This window comes from Mytilus galloprovincialis, chromosome 1, assembly GCF_965363235.1.
Source record: "Mytilus galloprovincialis chromosome 1, xbMytGall1.hap1.1, whole genome shotgun sequence".
NCBI lineage: Eukaryota > Metazoa > Mollusca > Bivalvia > Mytilida > Mytilidae > Mytilus > Mytilus galloprovincialis.
This window is the reverse complement of record NC_134838.1, coordinates 40491834-40515300: the sequence shown is the minus strand read 5'-3', so window position 1 is coordinate 40515300 and position 23467 is coordinate 40491834. Positions and strand designations below refer to the sequence as shown.

Sequence of the window (23467 nt, the reverse complement as noted above, 5' to 3'; positions counted from 1 at the left end):
GTCAGATATACTCGTATCTACTTTTATTCATGCATGAAACATTTGCAACTGGACGTAAAGCAAACAACAAGCAATACATAGACCTATTATTTTATAGCTAAATTTTCAAATTCGTTCTAGACATACGACTTACAATTTGCTTTGAATTCAGATACTTATGCGTGTTTTTATTATTGCGAATCACTGATGACTGGCAAAAATGCTCGATTCAAGAAATGCGATTGACAAAATTTTGTAAAAAAAAATGATTAGTACTGAAATAATGAGTGAATGTTTTATTATTGCAAACCTGAAACTGTCGTTTTTTTCTATATCAGAAAAAAATGTCATAATTTCTGAATTTACAGTATTTGAATTCAAAATAATTTCAAGATATTTATTCCGTTTTTAAGACAGAATTAACCAACAACAAAAGGTGCAGAGCACGTCTTGACGGCATCATTCCAGATCAGACCTGTGGGACAATCACTTTCATAGACATCTCCCCAAACATCGCACTGGTAAAATTTGTGTGGATTAGGATGTGGATGAAACAGCTGGTCAGCGGTAACAGCATTCAAATGACATGGATTCGTCTGTAGTGAGTTACTACTGGTAGTCCCAATTGTGAATGGTGTTGTCGTGGTGCTTTGACCTACTCCTGGTTGTATGTTATAAACGCAAGCCAATCTTTGTTGGTTCCATACCAAACTACCATTACAGGAATCCACTAGAGCATTCCCAGACTGTTCACACTGGATGAATTTATGAGGGTCTTCAGGGTGTGGAAAATACATCAGTCCTTTAGCCATGTTAGCGTTTGTACAAGGATTTTGAATTCGTGTGTTGATATTTGTCGGTGGAGTAGTATGTGTGATAGCATCAGTGTTGATAGCTTGCATTCTGGTCACTATAGGTGGTCTGGCACCATTTTCCGCCTTACAAGATGCTTTGAAGTCGTATTTTTCGCCGGATGGACACTGTATGATGTACATTCTCCCAAGCATGTCACATTGTATGAACTTCCTTATATCACCAGGGTGAGGAAAGTAAATGGTATTGTTTGGATTGCTTAAACATGGATTTGGAATGTTGGACCATGTGTCTGAAAAGATAAATTAACCTTCAAGTAACACTAATGAGTTTTGGTATCTCGAAAAACTTGCCAATTATTTCTTACTAAACTTAGGTTTTATTTGGGTTCTAAACATGCTTTATTGTTTGTTTTTATTACACTTTTTACATATATTTTTTCTTAAAAGATGAGACAAAAGAAAGATGCAAATACACCTGATTTCCCGTTGGAGTCTTTGCATGCATACCTCTAGCTAGATATATTCGCAAAGCCTAATTCATTAAATTTCATATCTTTAACTTATCCCCACAACAAACGTATGTTTCAAATGGATTAAAAGCATAATTAAACTATTATAGTAGAATGAAATTCAAAACAGTGTAGCTGTGGCCATTGATTGCCACATTAAAATCATCCATTGACTGGGACAATTTAGGTGAACGTTTGTATGTAACGACCAATGCTCACTATGTACTTTTTAAAGACACTTAAACTATGGGGTCACCAAAGGTTCTCAACACCTAAATAAAGTAATTCGAAAAATTAATCAGAAATAACACGATATTTTGATTTATATCAATTATATAAATCAAAACACAAAGGTTATTCCTGATTAATTTTTCGAATTATTTTATAATTAAAGGCGTTAAGAAACCTTTGGTGACCCCACAGTTTAAATGTCTATCGTAGGTTCGTCGTGAACAGTGGTCGTTACAGACAAACGTTCACGTAAATTGTCCCAGTCAATGGATGATTTTAATGTGTCAATCAATGGCCACAGCTACACTGTTTTGAATTTCATTCTATTATAATACATATGCAGACTTAGATAAAATCAGAAATATGAAAACTAGTATGGAAAATGAAATTAATAAAAATCGAATGACAAATATGTAACCAAAACAGATGAAAATAGCTGGTTGTTTGTCCCTTTTGAATTGTTTCACATTTGAACATGGTGTGGTCTTTTAAAGCTTTACAATTTAGTTTTCTATATATAGTGATATAATTGCCAATGAGAAAACCCTCAACCAGAGACCAAATAACACAGAAATTAACAACTATAGGTCACCGTACGGCCTTCAACAATGAGCAAAGCCCATACTGCAAAGTCAGCTATAAAAGACCCCGAAATGACAAATGTAAAACAATTCAAACGATTAAAACTAACGGCCTCATTAATGTACAAAAATGAACGAAAAACAAATATGAAACACATCAACAAACGACGACAACTGAATTACAGGTTCCTGACTTAGGACAGGCACATACATACAGAATGTGGCGGGGTTAAACATGTTAGCGGGATCATAACCCTCCCCTAACCTGGGACAGTGGTGTTGAATTACAACTGATATATAAAAAGGGAGTTCGGTAACCCCTATAAAAATCAGTTGAAAAGGTTCAACTCGGCAGATGGATACAAATAGTCATACTACACAGAGGGGACTTGGCCGGGTACTTGTATATCCCAACAACAACAAAAACACTAAGTACAGGTCTGAGAGTACTCACAATTACTGACAGCTAGTTCAAAGCCACTGACAACTAATACAAAAAATCATGCATCTAAGACTAAATAGTCTCTTTCGGAGAGTTGCCGCATTGGCAATTTGAAATCATACCACATCAGATCCACTATTTTAAAGACGAGACATGCAGACATGAAATACAATCAAAGTATTCGACTTACACATGGAAGACATCGTCTGTGTTGATGACCTTCTGTTGTTTTCTGCTGTATTGTCGGGTTGTTGTCTCTTTGGCACATTCCCTATTTCTTTTCTCAATTTTATCAAAGTTTTGAAGTATGTACTCACCAATGCAAATTCCTCTTCTTCTTCTTTCTGAAATTTAATTAATAAGTATTGTTGTATATTGAATAGTCCATAAATAAAATACCAAAAAGGAACCAAAAATAGAGACTGAATGAGAATCAAATGTTGACGGTTCTATTTCAAAAACCATTCAAATGTTTGAGTTAATATGTCCTTCTGTTTTCTCAAGAGAAAATCAAACTTATGAATATGCTTTCAAAAACACTAAATCTGACTCGTACACGATAACAATTATACCAGGAACAATCGTACTAGGATGCATACTGGCATTTTAAATATGACAAATTTATTTAACAAATAAATTGAAGGAAAAAAGGTTTTACTGTAGTATACCATTTGTCGTGTTCACACCACACGTTACATTCAAAATTTCCATCAGGTACGCTCAACACATAAAAAAATCCCTTTTTTTTTTATAACATTCTCTCCAAAAAACAATGAAACCCTTTTTGAACAACGCATAATCAAAATATACCCTAGCTGTAACCAGCTAGTAAATAACTGTACACCACATGAAGCGTTATTGTTGGCTTTAAAGGAAAAGATCTTTTCTATAAATACATGTTTATTAACTATTCCTTATCAGACTATTATTATTAATAAAAAAAAATCTATATTTTTTCCAGATTTTTATTTTCCCTTCTCTGCATTTTCCGAGTTTAATGAAGATTCATAACAAGAAAGAAAAAGATTAGCAAGCAGCCATGTTTTCAGATTTTTTTTTCGAATTAACAGCCTCTTCGTATCTATTTTTTCATTTTATTAAATAAAATAAATAACTTTCCTTTTTCACATAACTCTTTCTTTAAAACTTTGAAATATCAAATTGAGCTGATATATCAAATCACATTTAATTTTATATAATCAGAAAAAAATTGTCCATTACGAATTCATATCAACCAAGTGGTTAAGTGCACATTTCGCTAAACAGATAAGCATTTAGACTTATTGGAAGCTACAAATATACACGTATAACTTATAGAAATTTATCTACAAGTAGTGCAGCAGTTTGATCTTCCAGGAAACGTGAAAAATAATCTAAACTTTATTTTATTTAATTGTGATAGGTCTTTTAAGAATTTGTTTTGCTCAACCGTGCTGGGGAGTTTTTGGTTAATCAGTTGTCTTGAATATGTAAGGAATAAAATACATAATAAAAGACATTTGTGGATACAAGAACATCATTTTCACAATACAGATTCGAAAAAATAAAAGAGAAGTGTATAATATATATGACTATACATATACAAGGACATCAAAATTAGACTATTATGTGTCTGTTTTATTCCAAAAAGCAGCATGAATATCAAATTCTATTCTGTTTTCACTTTTGTTATTAGGTTAGAATTCAGCGTATGAAATGAAACTCTCTAAAATAAACCTACACTTTGTCGAGATTTTCATTAGTTTCCTTCTCAAATACTTTGGATAAACATCTCTGCGAGTTTTTACAACCTCAGTTACCATAGTTGTTACACCATGTGCAGTTACCATGCGTCACACCTGGTGCAGTTACCACGCCACCACGCACTCGTAACACTTATCTCAAAATCGCCTATATATGGTTGAGTACATTTCCTTAACGAGTTTATTGTCAATTCAATGAAAAATGTTAGTGATAATTATTAAACGGAAACATGTACTTTTAAATCATTCTTATTACATCCTAATTACCTTTTAATCCAGATGAACACGCTAAAACAAATAGCACAACAGTTAAAACTGGTACCATGTTTATTGACGCCATATTGGCAAACCCAAATGCAAACTAAATTAAAATATTTTACACACGTCAACCCTTATCTTTTTTATCTCTTACAACATACTATTAATCTATAATGTGCATATGAATGAAAAGAACTGTCCACAGTTGACATTTTCGTTCACTGGTACATTTATCTATCTATTTTTATGTCGATTCCACCTTTAGCATTGGGTCATATTGACAAATCTTTAGCACAGAAAAATTAGTAACTAATAAATAAACTAGAGGCTCTAAAGAGCCTGTGTCGCTCACCTTGGTCTATGTTAATATTAAACAAAGGAAGCAGATGGATTCATTACAAAATTGTGTTTTGGTGATGGTGATGTGTTTCTACATCTTACTTTACTGAACATTCTTGTTGCTTACAATTATCTCTATCTATAATGAACTTGGCCCAGTAGTTTCAGTGGATAATGTTAGTAAAAATTTACAAATTTTATGGAAATTGTTAAAAATTGACTATAAAGGACAATAACTCCTTAGGGGGTCAATTGACCATTTTGGTCATATTGACTTTATTTTAGGTCTTACTTTGCTGTACATTATTGCTGTTTACAGTTTATCTCTATCTATAAAAATATTCAAGATAATAAAAAAACCAGCAAAATTTCCTTAAAATTACCAATTCAGGGGCAGCAACCCAACAACGGGTTGTCCAATTCATCTGAAAATTTCAGGGCAGACAAATCTTGACCTGCTAAACAAATTTACCCCTTCTCAGATTTGCTCTAAATGCTTTGGTTTTTGAGTTATAAGCCAAAAACTGCATTTTACCCCTATGTTCTATTTTTAGCCATGGTGGCCATCTTGGTTGGTTGGCCGGGTCACTGGACACATTTTTAAAACTTGATACCCCAAAGATGATTGTGGCCAAGTTTGGATTAATTTGGCCCAGTAGTTTCAGAGGAGAAGATTTTTGTAAAAGATTACTAAGATTTACGAAAAATGGTTAAAAACTGGCTATAAAGGGCAATAACTCCTAAAGGGGTGAACTGACAATTTCGGTCATGTTGACATGTTTGTAAATCTTACTTTGCTGAACATTATTGCAGTTTACAGTTTATCTCTATCTATAAAAATATTCAAGATAATAAAAAAAAACAGCAAAATTTCCTTAAAATTACCAATTCAGGGGCAGCAACCCAACAACGGGTTGTCCAATTCATCTGAAAATTTCAGGGCAGACAGATCTTGACCTAAAAATTATTTTACCACATGTCAGATTCGCTTTAAATGCTTTGGTTTTTGAGTTATAAGCCAAAAACTGCATTTTACCCCTATTTTTTATTTTTAGCCATGGCGGCCATCTTGGTTGGTTGGCCGGGTCACTGGACACACTTTTTAAACTAGATACCCCAATAATGATTGTGGCCAACTTTGGATTAATTTGGCCCAGTAGTTTCAGAGGAGAAGATTTTTGTAAAAGATTACTAAGATTTACGAAAAATGGTTAAAAATAGACTATAAAGGGCAATAACTCCTAAAGGGGTCAACTGACCATTTCGGTCATGTTGACTTGTTTGTAAATCTTACTTTGCTGAACACTATTGCAGTTTACAGTTTATCTCTATCTATAATAATATTCAAGATAGATCTTGACCTGATAAATAATTTTACCACATGTCAGATTCGCTTTGGTTTTTGAGTTATAAGCCAAAAACTGCATTTTACCTCTATGTTCTATTTTTAGCCATGGCGGCAATCTTGGTTGGTTGGCCGAGTCACCGGACACATTTTTTAAACAAGATACCCCAATAATGATTGTGGAAAAGTTTAGTTTAATTTGGCCCAGTAGTTTCAGAGGAGACGATTTTTGTAAAAGTTAACAGACGACGACGACGGACGACGGACACAAAGTGATGAGAAAACTCACATGGCTTTTTGGGCCAGGTGAGCTAATAAAATAAGTGATCATCACTTGAAAGCATCATCGCAAATAACGTTTTGCTTAACGAGGAATGTAAATCGAAGGCAGTTCCAAAATAAAAACATAACTAAAGAAAACATGAAAAGATATATTAACGCAATCGTTGTAACACTAAGTTTACATAGAATGTTAAATGTTTAGAAATAAAAAATCACAATTAAAAACTCAAGAGAAATCTCCGTTATTCCGAATGGATAGCAGTCAGTGTATATAAAGTGCGAATCCAGCTAGTTCATGTTTACTGTTATATGCGGGTATGTCTATTGTAGAATAAAGGATCATGGGAAAACTGTATTTGTTTACGTTTTGAAAATATCAAGTTAAAGGATTTTAAGTTAAGTTTTAACATATTTTCATTGTGATATGTCTTTATAATATACAAACATAGCATTAAACTTCAAATAAGTGTTATAAAAGCATCATAATATAGCATATCGATTATTGACAGCGATCCATTTTAACTATAGATGCGATGAATTATCACTGTTAGTGCAGTCATTATTAATGTAGAATTTTCAAAGATGCGAGGAATTTTTATTGTAGAATTATGTGATAAATGCACTTGCAACAAATGAAAAAAAACTTAGTTGATGACTTTAGGATTTATGATACATATATTTTCCAATTGAAATACAAACTCCTCATTCATTCTTCATCAAATATATAGCTTTTCAAACTTATAACAAAAGCGATTCTCAAAATGTCATATTGTATTCTTCAGATTACGTTTCTCCTTGATTTTAACTTATATAGTGAATCACTGGAGCGTGACAGCAGCGGGCCCTCTTAAGCAGTCAGTGGGTCCCTACTTATGAAAAATTCTAGATCCGCGAATGGATACTACCACAGAGGTAAAACCATGCACATTTGGGTTATTGTACATGAAATGCATGCTACAATTCATTTTTGTTGATTTTAGACCCTTTGGAACTCTATGTGGGCTATTTCAGCAACTAGGCAAAAAATCCCCAAACTTGATACATGGTCAGATTCAGCATGTCAACGAATTCCAAATATCTATATCAAAGGACTTTTGTCTATAAATTTGGACCCCACAAAATTGAAAAAGGGACCAAAAATATGAAAAAATGCATGCATCGGATACTTTTGTTATTGAAGGCATGAATGTAACAATAGGATGAATATACAAAAATATCTTTTTCTGGGGTCTCATTGGGGGGTTCTGATCCCGGATCCCACTTACTGTTTTGGCAGATTCCCGTATTCCGCTTATTGTTTTGTCAGATTCCCGTATCCCGCTTATACTATGCAGTTCTATTTTTTTGTAATTATCCGTGTCCCGCTAGACTTCATTCCCGTTTTTCTCTACACAATCATTTGACTTTCACCTGTCACGCTTGCAAAAAATCGGCAATCCGGCGTGACGCTTATACCCAAATGCGACCCACTATTTTACTCTATTTTGATTCATATAAAGCCCATTATAAATATATTAAAAAAGTAGCGTAGATTTTTTCATCCCTTTTTATCCCGCCTCGTTTCGTTTTTGGGCCATATAGATGTCGTATGTGACAATGAGACAACTCTCCATCCGAGTCACAATTTATAAAAGTAGACCATTATACGTCAAAATACGGTCTTCAACATGGAGTCTTGGCTCACACCGAACAGCAAGTTATAAAGGGCTCCAGTGTAAAACCTTTTAAACGGGAAAACAAAGGTGCAATCTATATCAAGATGTACGTAATTAGTGGTGAAGTGTCATGGAAATGGATAAAAAAAATAAGGATAACGATCTCTATACGCTTTATAAGAAACTAAATGGAATACATTTGAAATAAATGTTATTTCTATTGAATTTAGTAGAGTGTTTTAAAACCAAACTTTTATCCGTAAGTTAAATTTTATCAAATCTTTCTCTTACTTTATCTATTATTTGAGCAAGTCGGCTAAATTAAGGCTTTACAGCTAATTTCCTAATGCATGTAAAGCAAAACTTTGGTTGGCTTGCTTGCTTTGTTTGTATAATTGTTTATACAAACTTTGTAAATAAGATTGACATTTTTAAACAATATGAATAGGCATAGTTTAACCTGTATTTTTAATATTTGAATTAAATTGGGTGTTATCATAATGATTATCCAATAAAAAAAGCAAGCAAATCAACTAAAGTCTTGCTCTACATGCTTAAAGAAATGAGCTGTAATAGATAAAAAAAATAATAATTATACAGTGAAAATGCACCGCATATACAATACTAATGATTCGCTCCACAGTTAAAATGAAAGAATAGTATCATTATTCGACAGTAAACATGACTAGCATTACGAAATCATCATAGTGGAATTTAGTTAAATATGAAGAAACTGAATGACAAAACATATTCTACGTTATACAACTTTAATAATTGTATTAAATATTTTTTACTGCAACAACATCTCACCTGTTAGTTATAAAGCACCTGCACGATCTGTTCGTGAAATGTCCTAAAAATTCACCTATTTTGGTATATATTTCACAGTTGGATGGCTTTAGGCGCGATAAATCCTGCTCGCATCTCTTACTTTGTTTTATTAGTATTATGTATTTCTGAACATATACATTTTAACTATTTTTCTTCATTTTCTTCAAAAATTAAAAAAAGTTCGTCTGTTTATTTATCATTCTACATTAGACATTTATGGCATATACAGTAAAAATGATATTTTAGGATCCGCACTTTACATACACTGACAGTAACTGTTTTTGTTCCGTTAGTTCCCGTACTCTTACAATTTCATAGTAAGTGAATTAAACTGTTTTGGTGATATGAATGAACAATTTGAAATTAAAATATATCTTATTTTAACACAGAAAACTAAAGTAAAAGAAACATGTTCATCAATTTAAAAACAGGGAAAATCAGATTCTGCGTTAGGGAATGCACTTCCTGCTTCTAATCGAGTTGCAAGTGTCAAATCAGAACCCAGTGATATATCAAATAAGCAATGATGGGATTACTGCGTAACGGAAAATCGAAAAATCCATGTCTGTAGATATAACCATACTTTGTAATATACCCACGCATTGACCTGGATATTTAACAAGATAGATCCCGTAGTACCAATCCACAAGAAGACATGTCGCCATATCCTAAAGCTAAATCTGAAACTTTTTCTTTTTACCGTCTTAACTATCACCATTACCTGTTTTGAGGTGAAGTGTGCTGGGATTTTTGTATTCTTCAAGCAATTTCATTGAGAATACAATTGTCCAAACATTTTTCTCTCTTACAGTTTCGCTGAATTACGATAAAAAAAGCAAACTCACAATCTAGAACGACGAATTGGCCTATGACTTCAATTTTGCAGTCAATAGTCACTGATATCAAATCGAAAGTCCATACCTCAAATAACCTCCATTTGAAATGGGGAAATGCCAATGTTTGTGAAACTGCATACCGAAAAAAATGAAGTTTGAGTCCCCCACATTCTTTATGCACCTGTCCCTAGTCAGGAGCCTTTATTTATTGGTTGTCGTGGGTTCATATCTTTCATATTTTGTTTTCGTAAATTGTTTTGTTAAAAATTAGGCCGTTGTTTTCTAAACTGCTTAAAGTGTTTTTTTTTTTGGTTTTTTAAATTTTTTTGCGAGGGCCGTTTATAGTCGACTATACGGAATGTTTTTTTCTCATTGTTGAAGGCCGTAGGGTTGCATGTAATTGCTAACATCTACTTCATTTGAACTTTAATAGATAGTTGTCTCAATGATAATTATACCACATCTCCTTTTACTATAATATTCAAAAAGTCAAAATATCATGTGACCTGAGAGGACGCAGCCAAAGAATTTCCATGGAAATGAGATCTGCCAATACTTATAAATCTGCAATCAAAATATCATTTACCATCCACAAGTGATTCCCCATAAACTGACCTAATTACAAACTAATACATGTAAACGTATCAAAGAGACCGGAGTACATTTTTGACGCTGCCGCCGCTGGAAACAGCACGCTCAAGTCTCGTTTTTGGACTTTGTCTAGGCGACACCAACAGTTATTCAAGTCTACCTAAAGACGGAGTAGCATATCTTAAATATATGCACATAAAAAAGAATCTAGAAAACTATTGGTGTTATCAATGACACAAATTGGTTTTTCATAGCATACATAACTAAAATAACTTAATAAAAGTAGAAGTTCTTCATTTGGGAAATATAAAAGACGTCATTCGCGTAATTATATAAAATATCGAAGAGGTATAATTTCAAATCTGTGTGTAAATACTGCGCAAAGATTGAAATAATATTGGGAAATTGATGAAGTTACGTATTGAATGAACTCACAAGTTTGTCCTTAAAACATTCAATGAAAAACATGCAATACACATATAGAAATATGAAAAAAATTGAATCATGCAAATTTACCCAAAATAAGAAGTAAACATCTTCAAAGTGTTCAGAGTTAGAAAAAGGATGAAGGAAATTGGTGCAGTTTCACATGTCACAAACTGTATACAGCCTCTTGGTGTTTCAAAAAGTAACGACGGAAAATATTAGCGATAATATACAATGATCTCGGCTCAAATGATACGTGATTTAAAAGATAAAAAAAAATAGGACTTTTAGACTCCTAGACGTTTGATAAGCTTTGAAACATTGGAAAAGTAGCTGCGTGCTACTGCTCACCTTTCTTGTCAATGACGAATAAGGTAAGGACAACAATAAAATAATCAGAGGCTTAAACATACTGCTCCTACTCAATTTGACGTGTTTTAGTTAGCATTGCTATTTGTCTGGTCGGTCATGTTGATAGACGGTTTAATATAAAAAAAAAATTATTGTTACGGTTTTAAAACAGACAGTCTACTGGTGATTTAACTTAGCTTACTGGTTTCAGAAATTTTTGAAAAGGATTCCATCGAGAATTGAAAACAGAGACAAAGAAATTACTATAAATTTTGTGTCATTTTGAGCTAAAATTAAAAAAAACTTTGTACAATAAGAATATTTTTTAATTTTTTTAATTTTCTCTTTTAACCAACCGCTGGAAGTGACAAGTAAGAAGCAGTACATGTATTCGCAACGCTATTCCATACAAGAGTTGGGGGACAATCATATATCTGGAAATTTCCTGCCATATCACACTGGTAAAATTTATGTGGATCAGGATGAGGTTGGAAAAGCTTATTATGGCTGATAGCATCAGGAGTGCATGGATTCTGCGCTTGTGTAGTAATCTTTGGAGCAACTGTTGTAGTTGTAGTTTGAACGGGTGCACCTGTTGGAATTCGAAACCCTGCTTGTTGCATATTAAAAGCGCATGTTACATTTTTTTGAAGCCATACTAATCCTGGATCGCATGACATGACTATAGCATTTCCAGTCAAGTCGCACTCAATGAACTTATTGCGATCAGTTGGGTGTTCGAAATAATTGAGTCCGTGAGCAAAGTTAGCATTCGTGCAAGGATTTTTCGATAGCGTTGCCGAAGCTGCATGAGTGGTTGTGATTCTTTGAGCTGGAGTTGGCGACGTGGTGACGCGTGCAGTTGTTGGTGTGGTAACTTGTGCTGGTGTTGGTCGGTTGGTTGGTGTAGGTGTTGGTGGATTGGTTAGTGCAGGTGTTGGCGAAGTGGTTTGTTTAGGTGTTGGTGAAGTGGTCTGTTTAGGTATTGGCGAAGTGGTTTGTCCTGGTGTTTGTGAATTGGTTACTTGTATTGTTGTTGTAGCTAACTGTGGCGTAGTGCCCGTCGGTGTAGAAGCATTTCCTGCACAAGATGATGTAGTGAAGTCGTACTTTTCTCCTCTAGGGCACTGAATAATATACATTCTTCCAAGAAGGTCACACTGTATGAATTTCCTTACATCTGCAGGGTGAGGAAAATATATGGTTTTGTTTGGGTTGTTTACACAAGGATCTTGAACGTTAGACCAGGTATCTGAAAGAAATATCAGTGTTCGTTAAATAACTAAAAACCGACTTTCCGTTTAATAAAAGAAACTCGTTGTTTTTGTAGTTTTTTGGAACTTGCTTTCTTTTTTTCACTATTTTAGTTGAATTATGGCTCCAATTAATAGAGAATTCCGATGTTGTTGCTATCAACATACTATCGTATTGGTACTACATATTCAGTGCATGGTACAAAATTATTATAGTGTGCGAGTGAATCTGACGTTGTTTTTTTTCTTCTTCAAAAACACCTTATATTACACATGTTCATAGTACATAGTACAATTAAATACAGTAGAAAATCAATAATTTATCCTTATTATTGTCCAGAAGAAATATAAAACAGAAAAAAATACCCCGAATTCCATTTTAATTGGATGCATTTGCTGTTTTATATGATATTAGATTTATATGACGGGTGATACGTTCAAAAAAGGAGAATCTCTCATTACCGACTTACTACAGTAACTATTCTCATTCGTGTTTTGTGTTTACATAATTCTTTAAAGGTTTACTACCTCTTGTACTTGTTAAAACGACATTTATGTGTTCTGCTGTTCGTCTTTGCTGTTAGTCTTTTCGTTGTGTTTTTCTTTTAATTTGAATACATCGGTACTGTTAATGGCCCCCGTAGTATTTTCTCCCTTAATTATTTTAATAAAACACAAACAAATTAGCCAAGTATTTTAAAAAGTACACTATTTACAATGTATTCGAGGACTCTTAACAAAATTTACCACGTACAATGTAAAGCTAAGATGTACTTTGAGAAAGAACCCAATTCTTTAAGACTTGATTTGAGAAAAAAAAACGTTCAGTAGTTATTGAGGACCTTCGTGATACGTCTTATAGTTTGTATTTAAACCTAAAATATACTCACCTTTACATATTCCTCTATTGTCTGAAAAAGGAAAAAAAAGTTTATTGAAGAATAACATACAACATAATGCGACACCAAATATTATTCCAAAAGCTACAAGGTAAACTGCTTTTTAAGAAGAAATGACACAGCCGTGTACTAGAAAAATCATGCCTAATATATCCCTACTGCATGCAAACAATAGCTTTAAATTATTCATTCGTTTGATGTTTTTTTATTTTGTCATTTACTTTGGGAATTCCCGTTTAGAATTTTCTTTGGAGTTTTTGTAATTTTACTTTTTTTTCTTCAAACAAATGGGAATACGATATGTTTCTCCTACAGTGAAGATCACTTATAACCTCTCATCAAATCTGCCAGAATCTGTCAGGAGAACTTTTTCACTTCTCTGAAGGTGCGGAAAAATACAAGTAAAAAAGAAGAAGAAGAAGATGAAGAAAACACGAAAAAAAAAGAAATGTCTACAACACCCGGTATTCCCAGGCGGTCACCCATCCAAGTACTAACCGGGCTCGACGTTGCTTAACTTCGGTGATAGGACAGTATGTAGAACTGTCATCCTTACACCTTTTACACAGATCTAGCAAAAATAGTTCTAACCTAAAACTGATTTGGTCAGTTCTATCTAAGCTTGAATCCAAAAATGTTAATGGATTCAAGCGTCACTGATGAGTCTTTTGTAAACGAAACGTGCGTCTGGCGTAAATATTAAGTTTCAATCCTGGTATCTATGAAGAGTTTATTTAGAACTGATTTGGTCAGTTCTGCTGACAGTTCCACGACTACAACTGATTTGGACAGTTCTACCCTAGAACCTAGGATAGAACTGTTCTAGATGTACCTGCTTTAGGACAGTTTAAAACAGTTCTATGACAGATTATTCTGACAGTTCTATGAGAGGTTAGAAGTGATCTCGACTGTAGGTTTGTTTATTTTTAATCTATTTATGAGACTTGAAAATCGGTAATCTACTGTTCCCTAAATTTAACACGTAATTTGCATATGTTGCCATAACTGTCGCGTGAACTCGTACCGTTAATAATATTGAAGTGCAAGGTAAATCTCTATGTTATAAATCAAACATGATAACCAAAATTACACTTGCATATTGTCATACTGCATTATAAGTACAGGCAAAGATAAGCCGCATGAACTTATATTCCAATCCCTATTTCTGAAAAGTTCAAGTACAAAACGATAAGATAAAAATGGAAAACGTATTATCAGACCACATTTATTTTGCCCATTGATTTCGATAATCAAAAAGTATTTTAAATCAGTCACATAGTATCCTTCACATGTGCATCAGGCTATATTATAATTGTCAATTGATGTGTCTGTATTTTTGAGGTTTTTTTTGGCATATTCTATTTAAGATTTCAAGATTCGTTAATTTGATGAATACTTCTACTGCAAAAAACCTGCCGAAAAAACACTTGATTAAATCTTGTACGTTCTTTGTGGTCTTGTGGGCAGTTATATTCACATTCCTTTCGTTTCATATAATTTTATATCTTGTGAATAATATTCATATGTGAGAAGAGGTTTCCTTAAAGTATTTTTTATGTATTTATCTGTCCTGAGTGGTCTTTTGTTTATTTGTACTGTATTCCCATCAAGTTATGTCTTTTACTGGTAATTTTAGCATTGCCACTATATAAGCGGATTGACTGGCCATAAAACCAGGTTCAATCCACCATTTATTTCCTTAAAATGTCCTGCACTAAGTAATGCATATGACAGTTATAATTAATATGAAATAGTCCGTTTCTATGTATGTTGGCGTTTGTTTTTGTTGCAATTCAGTGTTTCTGTTGTTCCTTTGTTTTCCTCTTATATTTGACGTGTTTCCCTCGGTTTTGGATAATGACCAGGTTTGGTGCGCTTAATCGATTCGCGGCTATTGACCAGTGGTATACTTCTGTTGCCTTTATCTATTCCCAAAAGATATATTTGGTACAGCATATTTTGGGGTAGATTTGAGCTAATCTAATGTTGCCAAAAACTGAGTAAAATGAACACTTTAGGTTTACAATGTCAATTTCCAAATGTTACTGACAGCAAAGTAACATCATGTGTGTGAATATTCTGTACAAAAATGTCATAATTCCGCAAGCCCATTCATTTAGAAATTTACATAACATAACTTTGTATGGCATAAAATTCCACTAAAACAATTACAGGGACAAAAATGTTTGCAATTTTTATTTTGAATAAGTTAATTATGCTTCATTTCTATTGTCAATTCTAATATGACGTCCTTATTACGCTTTGTTAACAAAGCCGTGTTCTAATGAGCACAAAATATGTTTGACACATGCTCACGAATTTACTGTGTATATTAACGTTATTTTCATCGTTATCCTTTAAAATATATACATTTAAGCAGCTAACATAAAATTTTATTATACATTTTTATAAAACAACATATATTTACCCTGCTTGTAATTTTTAAACCTACCAAATATGAAATGTAATGCACAGACTCCTCGGGGAGGAAATGGGAAAAGCCAAACATTTTTACGGTATTTTCGTACGCTTCGACCTATAAAAATACTGTATTTTTCCTATTAGAATCGAAATAATTCCTTCATGTCATGCTCTATGCTCATTTTAACATGGGTAGGCATTATATTTTGACCACATTTTACACCTCGCTAACGCTCAGTGTAAAATATCGACAAATATAATGCCTACCCATGTTAAAATGAGCATAGAGCATGACATGAAGGAATTATTTCTTATAAAGTACAATTTCAAGACGTCATAATTATTTGGACTAAAATGAATCTAGAAAATGAAGAACAAAAATGTAACTGTTAAGCGAAAAGAGTCAACAGTAGCAGTTTCCGATGTTCAAATATCATAAATCTATAAGAAGATACAAATCAAAATAAATAAACTGTTGACACGGAAATATGTCTCGTCTGTGTGTTAATGTTGAAATAACAATAACAGTCCTTTGGAGTATAAGCTATGCAAAATATTCCAAGTCAATGAACCATGACTGAAGGTACATGACAAAAAAATCTCCAGCAAAAGGAGCTGTCAATGTTTATACGACTGCATATCAAATATAATTGAATTATCATAAGTGGTTTCTTCTTAAATTGATTAAAGTCTCGTTTTTTCTCAGTAAAGGAGAGAATCAAACAAAATTGACGGTTTTACACGAACGTTTCAGTATGTGGCACCTTTGTTTATTAGACATCTATAACTGTCAAACCTTCATAAAAAAATATGAAACGTGGACAGGAGCGTCTGCAAGATCAAAATAGCAAACTTTCTGTAATATTTATTTTAATTACTAGTTTTTTTACTGAGTAGTGGTCTATTTTTTTTTGTAGTTTACATGAAGGTAAATCTCAGATAAGTTTTTTAGATAAACAAAATTTGTCCAACCTTCTTGAAAAATAAAACTTTTGACATCTGCCTCATTTAGGTTAAGAGAGAATATATATTGACAGGTTACTTTGTGCATTATGAAAGGTCTTATAAAGTTATGCATGGTATGCCCCACTCGCACTATCATTTTTTATGTTCAATGGACCGTGAAATTGGGATAAAAACTCTGATTTGGCATTAAAATTAGAAAGATCATATCATAAGGAACATGTGTACTAAGTGTCAAGTTTATTGGACTTCAACTTCATCAAAAACTACTTTGGCCAAAAACTTGAACCTTATGCGGGACAGACGGACGGACGAACGAACGGATGCACAGACCAGAAAAAAACATAATGGCCCTCTTTTATCGTGGGTCATAAACAAATGTTTTCCTCTTATAGATGATGTGTTTCCCTCAGTTTCGGTTTGTGACCTAGATTTGTTTAAATTAAATCGGCTTAAGGTGGTACCCAACACTTTCACTAACATTAATTTGGCTCGTTTAATTTTCTTAAAATTTGGACAAAGTATTTACTTTGACCCTTTGACAAAAATATAAAAAAATTAAAAATTTTGAACCAACCGTTATATCAGAAAAATTACACTGAATATATAGCAGTTTGACAAACACTCATTTTGATCATTGAGAACCTTAATATCCCTTTAACAACACAACGTAATTAAAACGTTTAGCTGATTTTACAGAGTTATCTCCCTGTAGTGTTAGGTACCACCTTAAGACTATTGAACAACGGTATATTACTATTGCCTTTATTTAAATGTATCATACATGATACATTCTTTCTTGTCTGTTATTTATTGGTTACGGGGAAATATACTACATTTGTACGTTAATTTCCCAGTAAAATACGATAATATACAAAATTAAACAAAGGTGTGCTCTGCAGTTTGCTAATGAAAAGTCTCTGTTCAAGTTTCTTCATGCAATATCAATGCTGTTTCACAAATAATTAAATGTCTAAAGAGCTTCAAGTAGAAACTCATCTAAAGTATTGGCTACGAAGGCGGAATTTATGATCAATATATCTCGTAATAGTTTTCGTTTCAGGCGAGACAACGAAAAAAGAAATCTAAATAAATTTAGATCAGATATATTGTTGTTTGATTGAGTATTGTTTCTTTTTATTCAAAAGTTTATTTTTATGTTTCAGATAATTGTGAGTGTGAAACTACACACATGTTGTTAATGGCGAGTAAAAAGTGTGGCTTCAAAAACATATTAATAAAAAATAGTATAAAATCTTTAACGAAATCATAGTCAAAAGAAGTTAAATACCTCGAAGTACTGCTGCGTATGATACAGCACCAAGAAGAACAATTGTTACAGCTAAAACCATGTTTTTATTTGTGTTATTTCCAACATTCAAAACCTCACATTCCTTTGTGCATGTCAAACCCTTGCTTATCTTCAGTTATCTCTTACAATAACCCAATAACCTGTACGATGTGCATATCGTTATTAGTATCGCTAATTTTTAGACCTATATTATGTAGATAAAAGATAAAATCAAGGGCAATATACATGTAACTAGTTTCAAAACTTTACATTACTATAAGAGAATCAAGAATAAAACTTGAAAATGCTCATTCATAATAATAAACTTTTCACACACAAATTTGTTTTATGTGAATGTATGAAATTTCGAAATAGAAAAATGCATATGTTGGAATTTTATTAAACACTGTAGAAATGGTCATATCTGACATATATGTGGTATATAGCATATCAGTTGATATAATCACTACGCTTTCACATGTACACTAATTTTAAGTTTTTAAAAAAGTCCATAGTCAATGCAATGGTCCATGAATGATGAGCCGGATTCAAATAACCTCGGAGGAAATGAGATTTTCAAATGCTAAATCCAACTACAAACCAAACATTATTGACTTACTATTAGCGGTTTCTCTTATGATGACCTAGTCATAAACTTAAACATGTAAACTTTGTAAAGTCTTCCTAGCTGAAAATTGCTTTATGCGAGGGAAGTAAATTAAAAGAGCAAAAGGCCATAAAGGATTATAAAATTAATATCCATATCAGTTTTCTTTTATATATACAAGCACAAATGTTAACGAGTCAATACAATTTTTACGTCAGGTTTAGTGTAATTAATGCACGTTAAACCTAAAGTGTTGACTGCTGATTGGGTATAGAAAACTACCGTCCCTTAAACACCGAAAGAATCTTATTTTAAATTCATGTGTAAATCGTGGCAGATACTAATACACACATGTATATGTATCTGCTCGTAGGCAATGTCCCTTTAAACAATATTTATTAAGTGATCCCACAAATAATATGATAATAATGAAATAAAATATAGGATTCAGACCCAAGCACATTTTCTCATTATTATGATTTAAAAGTTGTTTATGATTATGTTTTAAAAAAATTGATTGTAACATTGTAAATTCGACCATGAGAATTTGACAGACTTGATACCTTATATGTAGAGAGTGGCTAGACGGTTATCGGTGCTATTTATGAAATTTAGACAGAATTTCTGTAAAATTTCAAGCAACAAATTATATCCCCCATACGTTTTGATTCACTGAACCCTTTCTTATCTCATACAACTTACTTTTATTAAATATGAATGTAATTTACATTTAAACTATACACCTAATTGTAGTATATTTTTTAAAACGATTCGAGTGTTTCCTGTTGTGGATTAAATCTGCCTCACTCTACTTATACCTACTTTTGATTGTGAATTCAATATACTAATCAGGAAGACATATATACAAATTCAACATGGCGCATTCAGGGTTATTTAGAAAAGGACAAATTCAAATAACTTGTCAGTTATGTGAGATTCCAAATAGGAAAATCAGTTGGAAATGCGAAGACTGTGATCTGTTAATGTGCGGAAATTGTCGAGAAAATATACATTCGAAAGTGAAAACTTCTGAAGATCACCATATCATTAATATCAAGGATATCGGTAAGGAAGAAAATAAGGCAAATGAAAAAATAAAAATAAGTAATATCAAATGCAACACACATCAGCATCAAACATGCTGTCTTTTTTGCAAGGACTGCAGTAAGGTTGTGTGTTCTATATGCATAACCGATGTTCACAACGGTCATAAACTACAAAATATAAATGAAGCGTATGAATTGAAAATCAAATATTTGAACGATAGCCAAGAAAGAACGAAACGTATGTTGGAAGAACTGGAATTAAGAGAGAATGATCTTGCAGAAATAGAGTCTGATAGACGTTTGAAACACAATGAAACCAAACAAGCAATATTGGCAGAAAAAGAAACTTTAATTGAAACAATTAATCGGCGTGCAGAGACGTTTTTCGAAAAACTAGACACAGAATTGGAAACAATAATTGTATCCGTCGATTGCGAAAAAAGTCAGCTCGTACGAGCAAAAGTATCTTTGAAAGAAAAATTAAAAATAACAACAAACGCTCTAAAATTGAAAAGTTGCGTTCAGATACTTGAAAACGAGCTCAAGTCAGACTGTACAAGTCAGATACAGCCACTTCCTATACGTACCGAGAATAACTACTGTAACAGTATCTCTTACTTCGTGCCGGCTTCAATAAAAGAGGTGCATCTGGGAACACTTCAGACATACATCAATGCACATCCAAAAACTTTCAATATCATACTGAAAGTGAAAAAAAATATTAGGACCAAATTACCATGTATCCACGCCATTGCTACGGGTAACGATGAAGCAACATGGATAACCGACTCTAGGAATGGTAAATTGCAGATGGTAATTCCGGGCAATGAAGAAGTGTTGGTAATAGTCGATATCAAAATTGTCGTGTTTAGTATGGCAATAGTTCCATCAGGTGATCTTCTTGTGGCAACTGGTGATTCAGTGTTGAAGATTATAAACTCGAAAACAGCCAAACTGACCAAATCTATCTACTCTGCGTTTGATAAAATTATTACCGCAGTTCATTTGACGGAGGAAAACAATCTTATTTTAGGAGCTAGATCAAACGAAATCCGGTTTGCACCTACCGGCAGCAAGGTACTTATTGTGATGAATCTGGATGGTGAAATACAAACTATATGGGAATTTGATAAAGAAAATAAACCATTATTTACATACCCAAGATATATCACTAGCAACAAAAAAGGAAACGTCGGTATAGTCGATTGGTTTTCGGATGAAGGTAACGGCCGAATTGTCATTTTATCACCAAATGGAAATATCCTCAATGTCTATGATGGTCAACCTGATACTAAGACACGACAGCTTGGTGGAATTGTTTCCACAAAAGCAGATAATTTTATTGTTACCGATCCTAGGACTAACACATTACATATTTTAAATAGCAACGGAAAATGCGTTTACCGTTTCAATACTCTATCAATCGGAATACAGTCGCCGTATTATCTAGCATTCCAAAAGTCGGGAAAACTTTACATCGGAACTTTGAATTTGAAACAGCAAAATCTGTTTGAACTGACATATTCCGGCTGTTGAAATTATTCAATATGTCATTAAGTGTCTTTAAATTAAGAAGCACATTCAAGAATAGTAATGCTTTATAACATATTGCAAAAAAAATAACATCCGAAATGAAATAACATGTTTCGTTTGTTCTTGCAGTTTTAACCTACAATGTTAGTCAAGTACAGAACAATATATATTGGCGAACAGCAGATGGCAGGAATATAGCAATACACTTTTTATAAGGCTTTTACTAAAGAAGCCTACTTAGTAGTACAGGATGTATAAATACACACCACGTCCCGTTGTGAGAGAAAATTATAATTTAATTTCCATGCACATGTACAACATGTATTTCATTAATAAAAGAGGGACGAAAGATACCAAAGGGACAGTCAAACTCATAAATCTAAAACAAACTGACAACGCCATGGCTAAAAATGAAAAAGACAAACAGAAAAACAATAGTACACATGACACAACATAGAAAACTAAAGAATAAACAACACGAACCCCACCAAAAACTAGGGGTGATCTCAGGTGCTCCGGAAGGGTAAGCAGATTCTGCTCCACATGCGGCACCCGTCGTGTTGCTTATGTGATAACAAATTAAACTTCATTAAGTACATGCATTACCAAAATTTGGAAAGCCAAAAATAAAAACGTTCAACAGCATACAAATCTTAACATGCTTTATGATGGCCAAAAACTGTATTATGTCAAATTTACCAATATTAATTTAAATATAACTTGGGGATTTCGGAGGATGTGACGATTTTTTAAATTTTTTTTTAAATAAACAGCTTTCCATTAAGGTTTAGTTTTACAAATGCATTTTTTGTTGCACAATAAAGTTATTGACCATATCCATCCAATGTACGTAATGAATCAACTCGATCAAGTTGGAAGATGTCAAATTAAAAATATTATGATCCTTTTAGTCCTCACACTTTTTTCAAAACTGACCATAATGATTGATTGTATGTTTTTCTATCGTACTAAATGTGAATGAAGTATTTAACAGAGAAAACTTAATTCAATATTTGCAGATGGTTTAAAAGTTCAACAAAGATGACATTGCATAGGTTATCGTTTGTATTTTTAAATATGCATTGTAAATCTGCATACTAATATCAAAAGAGACATTAAACATAGTAATCATAAGTCGAAAATAAACTGATAATGCAATGGCTAAAAAAGATAAAGACCGACAGTACACAAACCACAACATACAAAAACAAAAACTGAGCAACACGAACCCCATAAAAAACTGAGGGTGATATAAAAAGAATGACACATTCTGTTATATCCATACTTTGTCTGTAATTATAAGCTCAATTATATTATTACCAATTCAGGAAATATGCCAGTCATTGTCCATTCGTTTGATGTATTTTATCTGTTGATCTTGCCATTTGATTAGGGACTCCGTTTTGAATTTTCCTTGGAGTTCAGTATTTTTGTGATTTTACTTTTTTCTTGCGTTGCGTTCGTAGTATTTGAGTACATGCATCTGTGACATCATTACAAAACCAACTGCACTTTGTTCATTACCATAGACCACTTGGTAAACTGCGCTATAAGGATATATTTTGTCAAGAAAACAACGAATTAGAGTTATGACAACTTTTTTCGATCAATACTCAACAAGATTCGGGTTATAAAGAAGTCACCTAACCCTCCTTTGGTAAGAAATGTTTGATATACAGGGTATATCAAATGTTAACAGAAAGATTTAATTGACATGTCAACGCTTATAAAGAAAAGCATACACGCTCACTAATATCTAAAAAATAATACGGATAGTATAACCACAAATTATCAAGGTGGGTGCCCAATAAGAATGCCTATCAAGGCCAATGCCAAACTTTCACCATTTCTAAAAAAAAAATACATTTGACAAATGAAGGCCGAAGCAAAGAAATCAATGCCACCAATTGTCTTTAACAAGAGTGCACAAGCTGAAATGTCTCGCCTTCTTTACTAACCATTGATATTTTATTCCTAACAAGAATTAAGATCATGAGGCCAAGGTCATATTGATCAACCGAAAGAGAAATCATACATGCACACCGTACAATCATTCAATATACTGAATATAGATGACCTATTGGTTATAGTTTCTAAGAAACAGACTTAACCAAGAAAAACTAAGCATAGACCAATGAACTATGAACATAAGGTCAAGGTCATTTGAGCCATGCCAGGCAAACATGGACAGATTCCAATCTTTCATACAACGAATATAGTCTACATATTGCTTATAGTTTA

At 33.0% G+C, this 23467-nt stretch overlaps 3 protein-coding genes across 3 annotated transcripts; 1 reads left to right on the top strand and 2 right to left on the bottom strand.

The window, feature by feature from the left end:
* Positions 1-260: 260 nt before the first annotated feature.
* LOC143074406 (uncharacterized) lies at positions 261-4698 on the bottom strand. Its single transcript, XM_076249884.1, has 3 exons — positions 4567-4698; positions 2875-2901; positions 261-1084 (listed from the first exon to the last, which is right to left on the bottom strand). Exons 1-3 carry the CDS (start codon positions 4637-4639, stop codon positions 399-401), a joined length of 786 nt encoding a protein of 261 aa, XP_076105999.1. The 5' UTR covers positions 4640-4698; the 3' UTR covers positions 261-398.
* A 6819-nt stretch (positions 4699-11517) lies between these two features.
* On the bottom strand, positions 11518-18200 carry LOC143074394 (uncharacterized). Its single transcript, XM_076249877.1, has 3 exons — positions 18041-18200; positions 13357-13377; positions 11518-12465 (listed from the first exon to the last, which is right to left on the bottom strand). The coding sequence occupies exons 1-3, from the start codon at positions 18099-18101 to the stop codon at positions 11561-11563; spliced, it is 987 nt and encodes a 328-aa protein (XP_076105992.1). The 5' UTR covers positions 18102-18200; the 3' UTR covers positions 11518-11560.
* A 1278-nt stretch (positions 18201-19478) lies between these two features.
* On the top strand, positions 19479-22010 carry LOC143074382 (uncharacterized). The gene has a single exon (XM_076249868.1). The coding sequence runs from the start codon at positions 19523-19525 to the stop codon at positions 21227-21229; it is 1707 nt and encodes a 568-aa protein (XP_076105983.1). The 5' UTR covers positions 19479-19522; the 3' UTR covers positions 21230-22010.
* The last annotated feature ends 1457 nt before the right edge of the window (positions 22011-23467 follow it).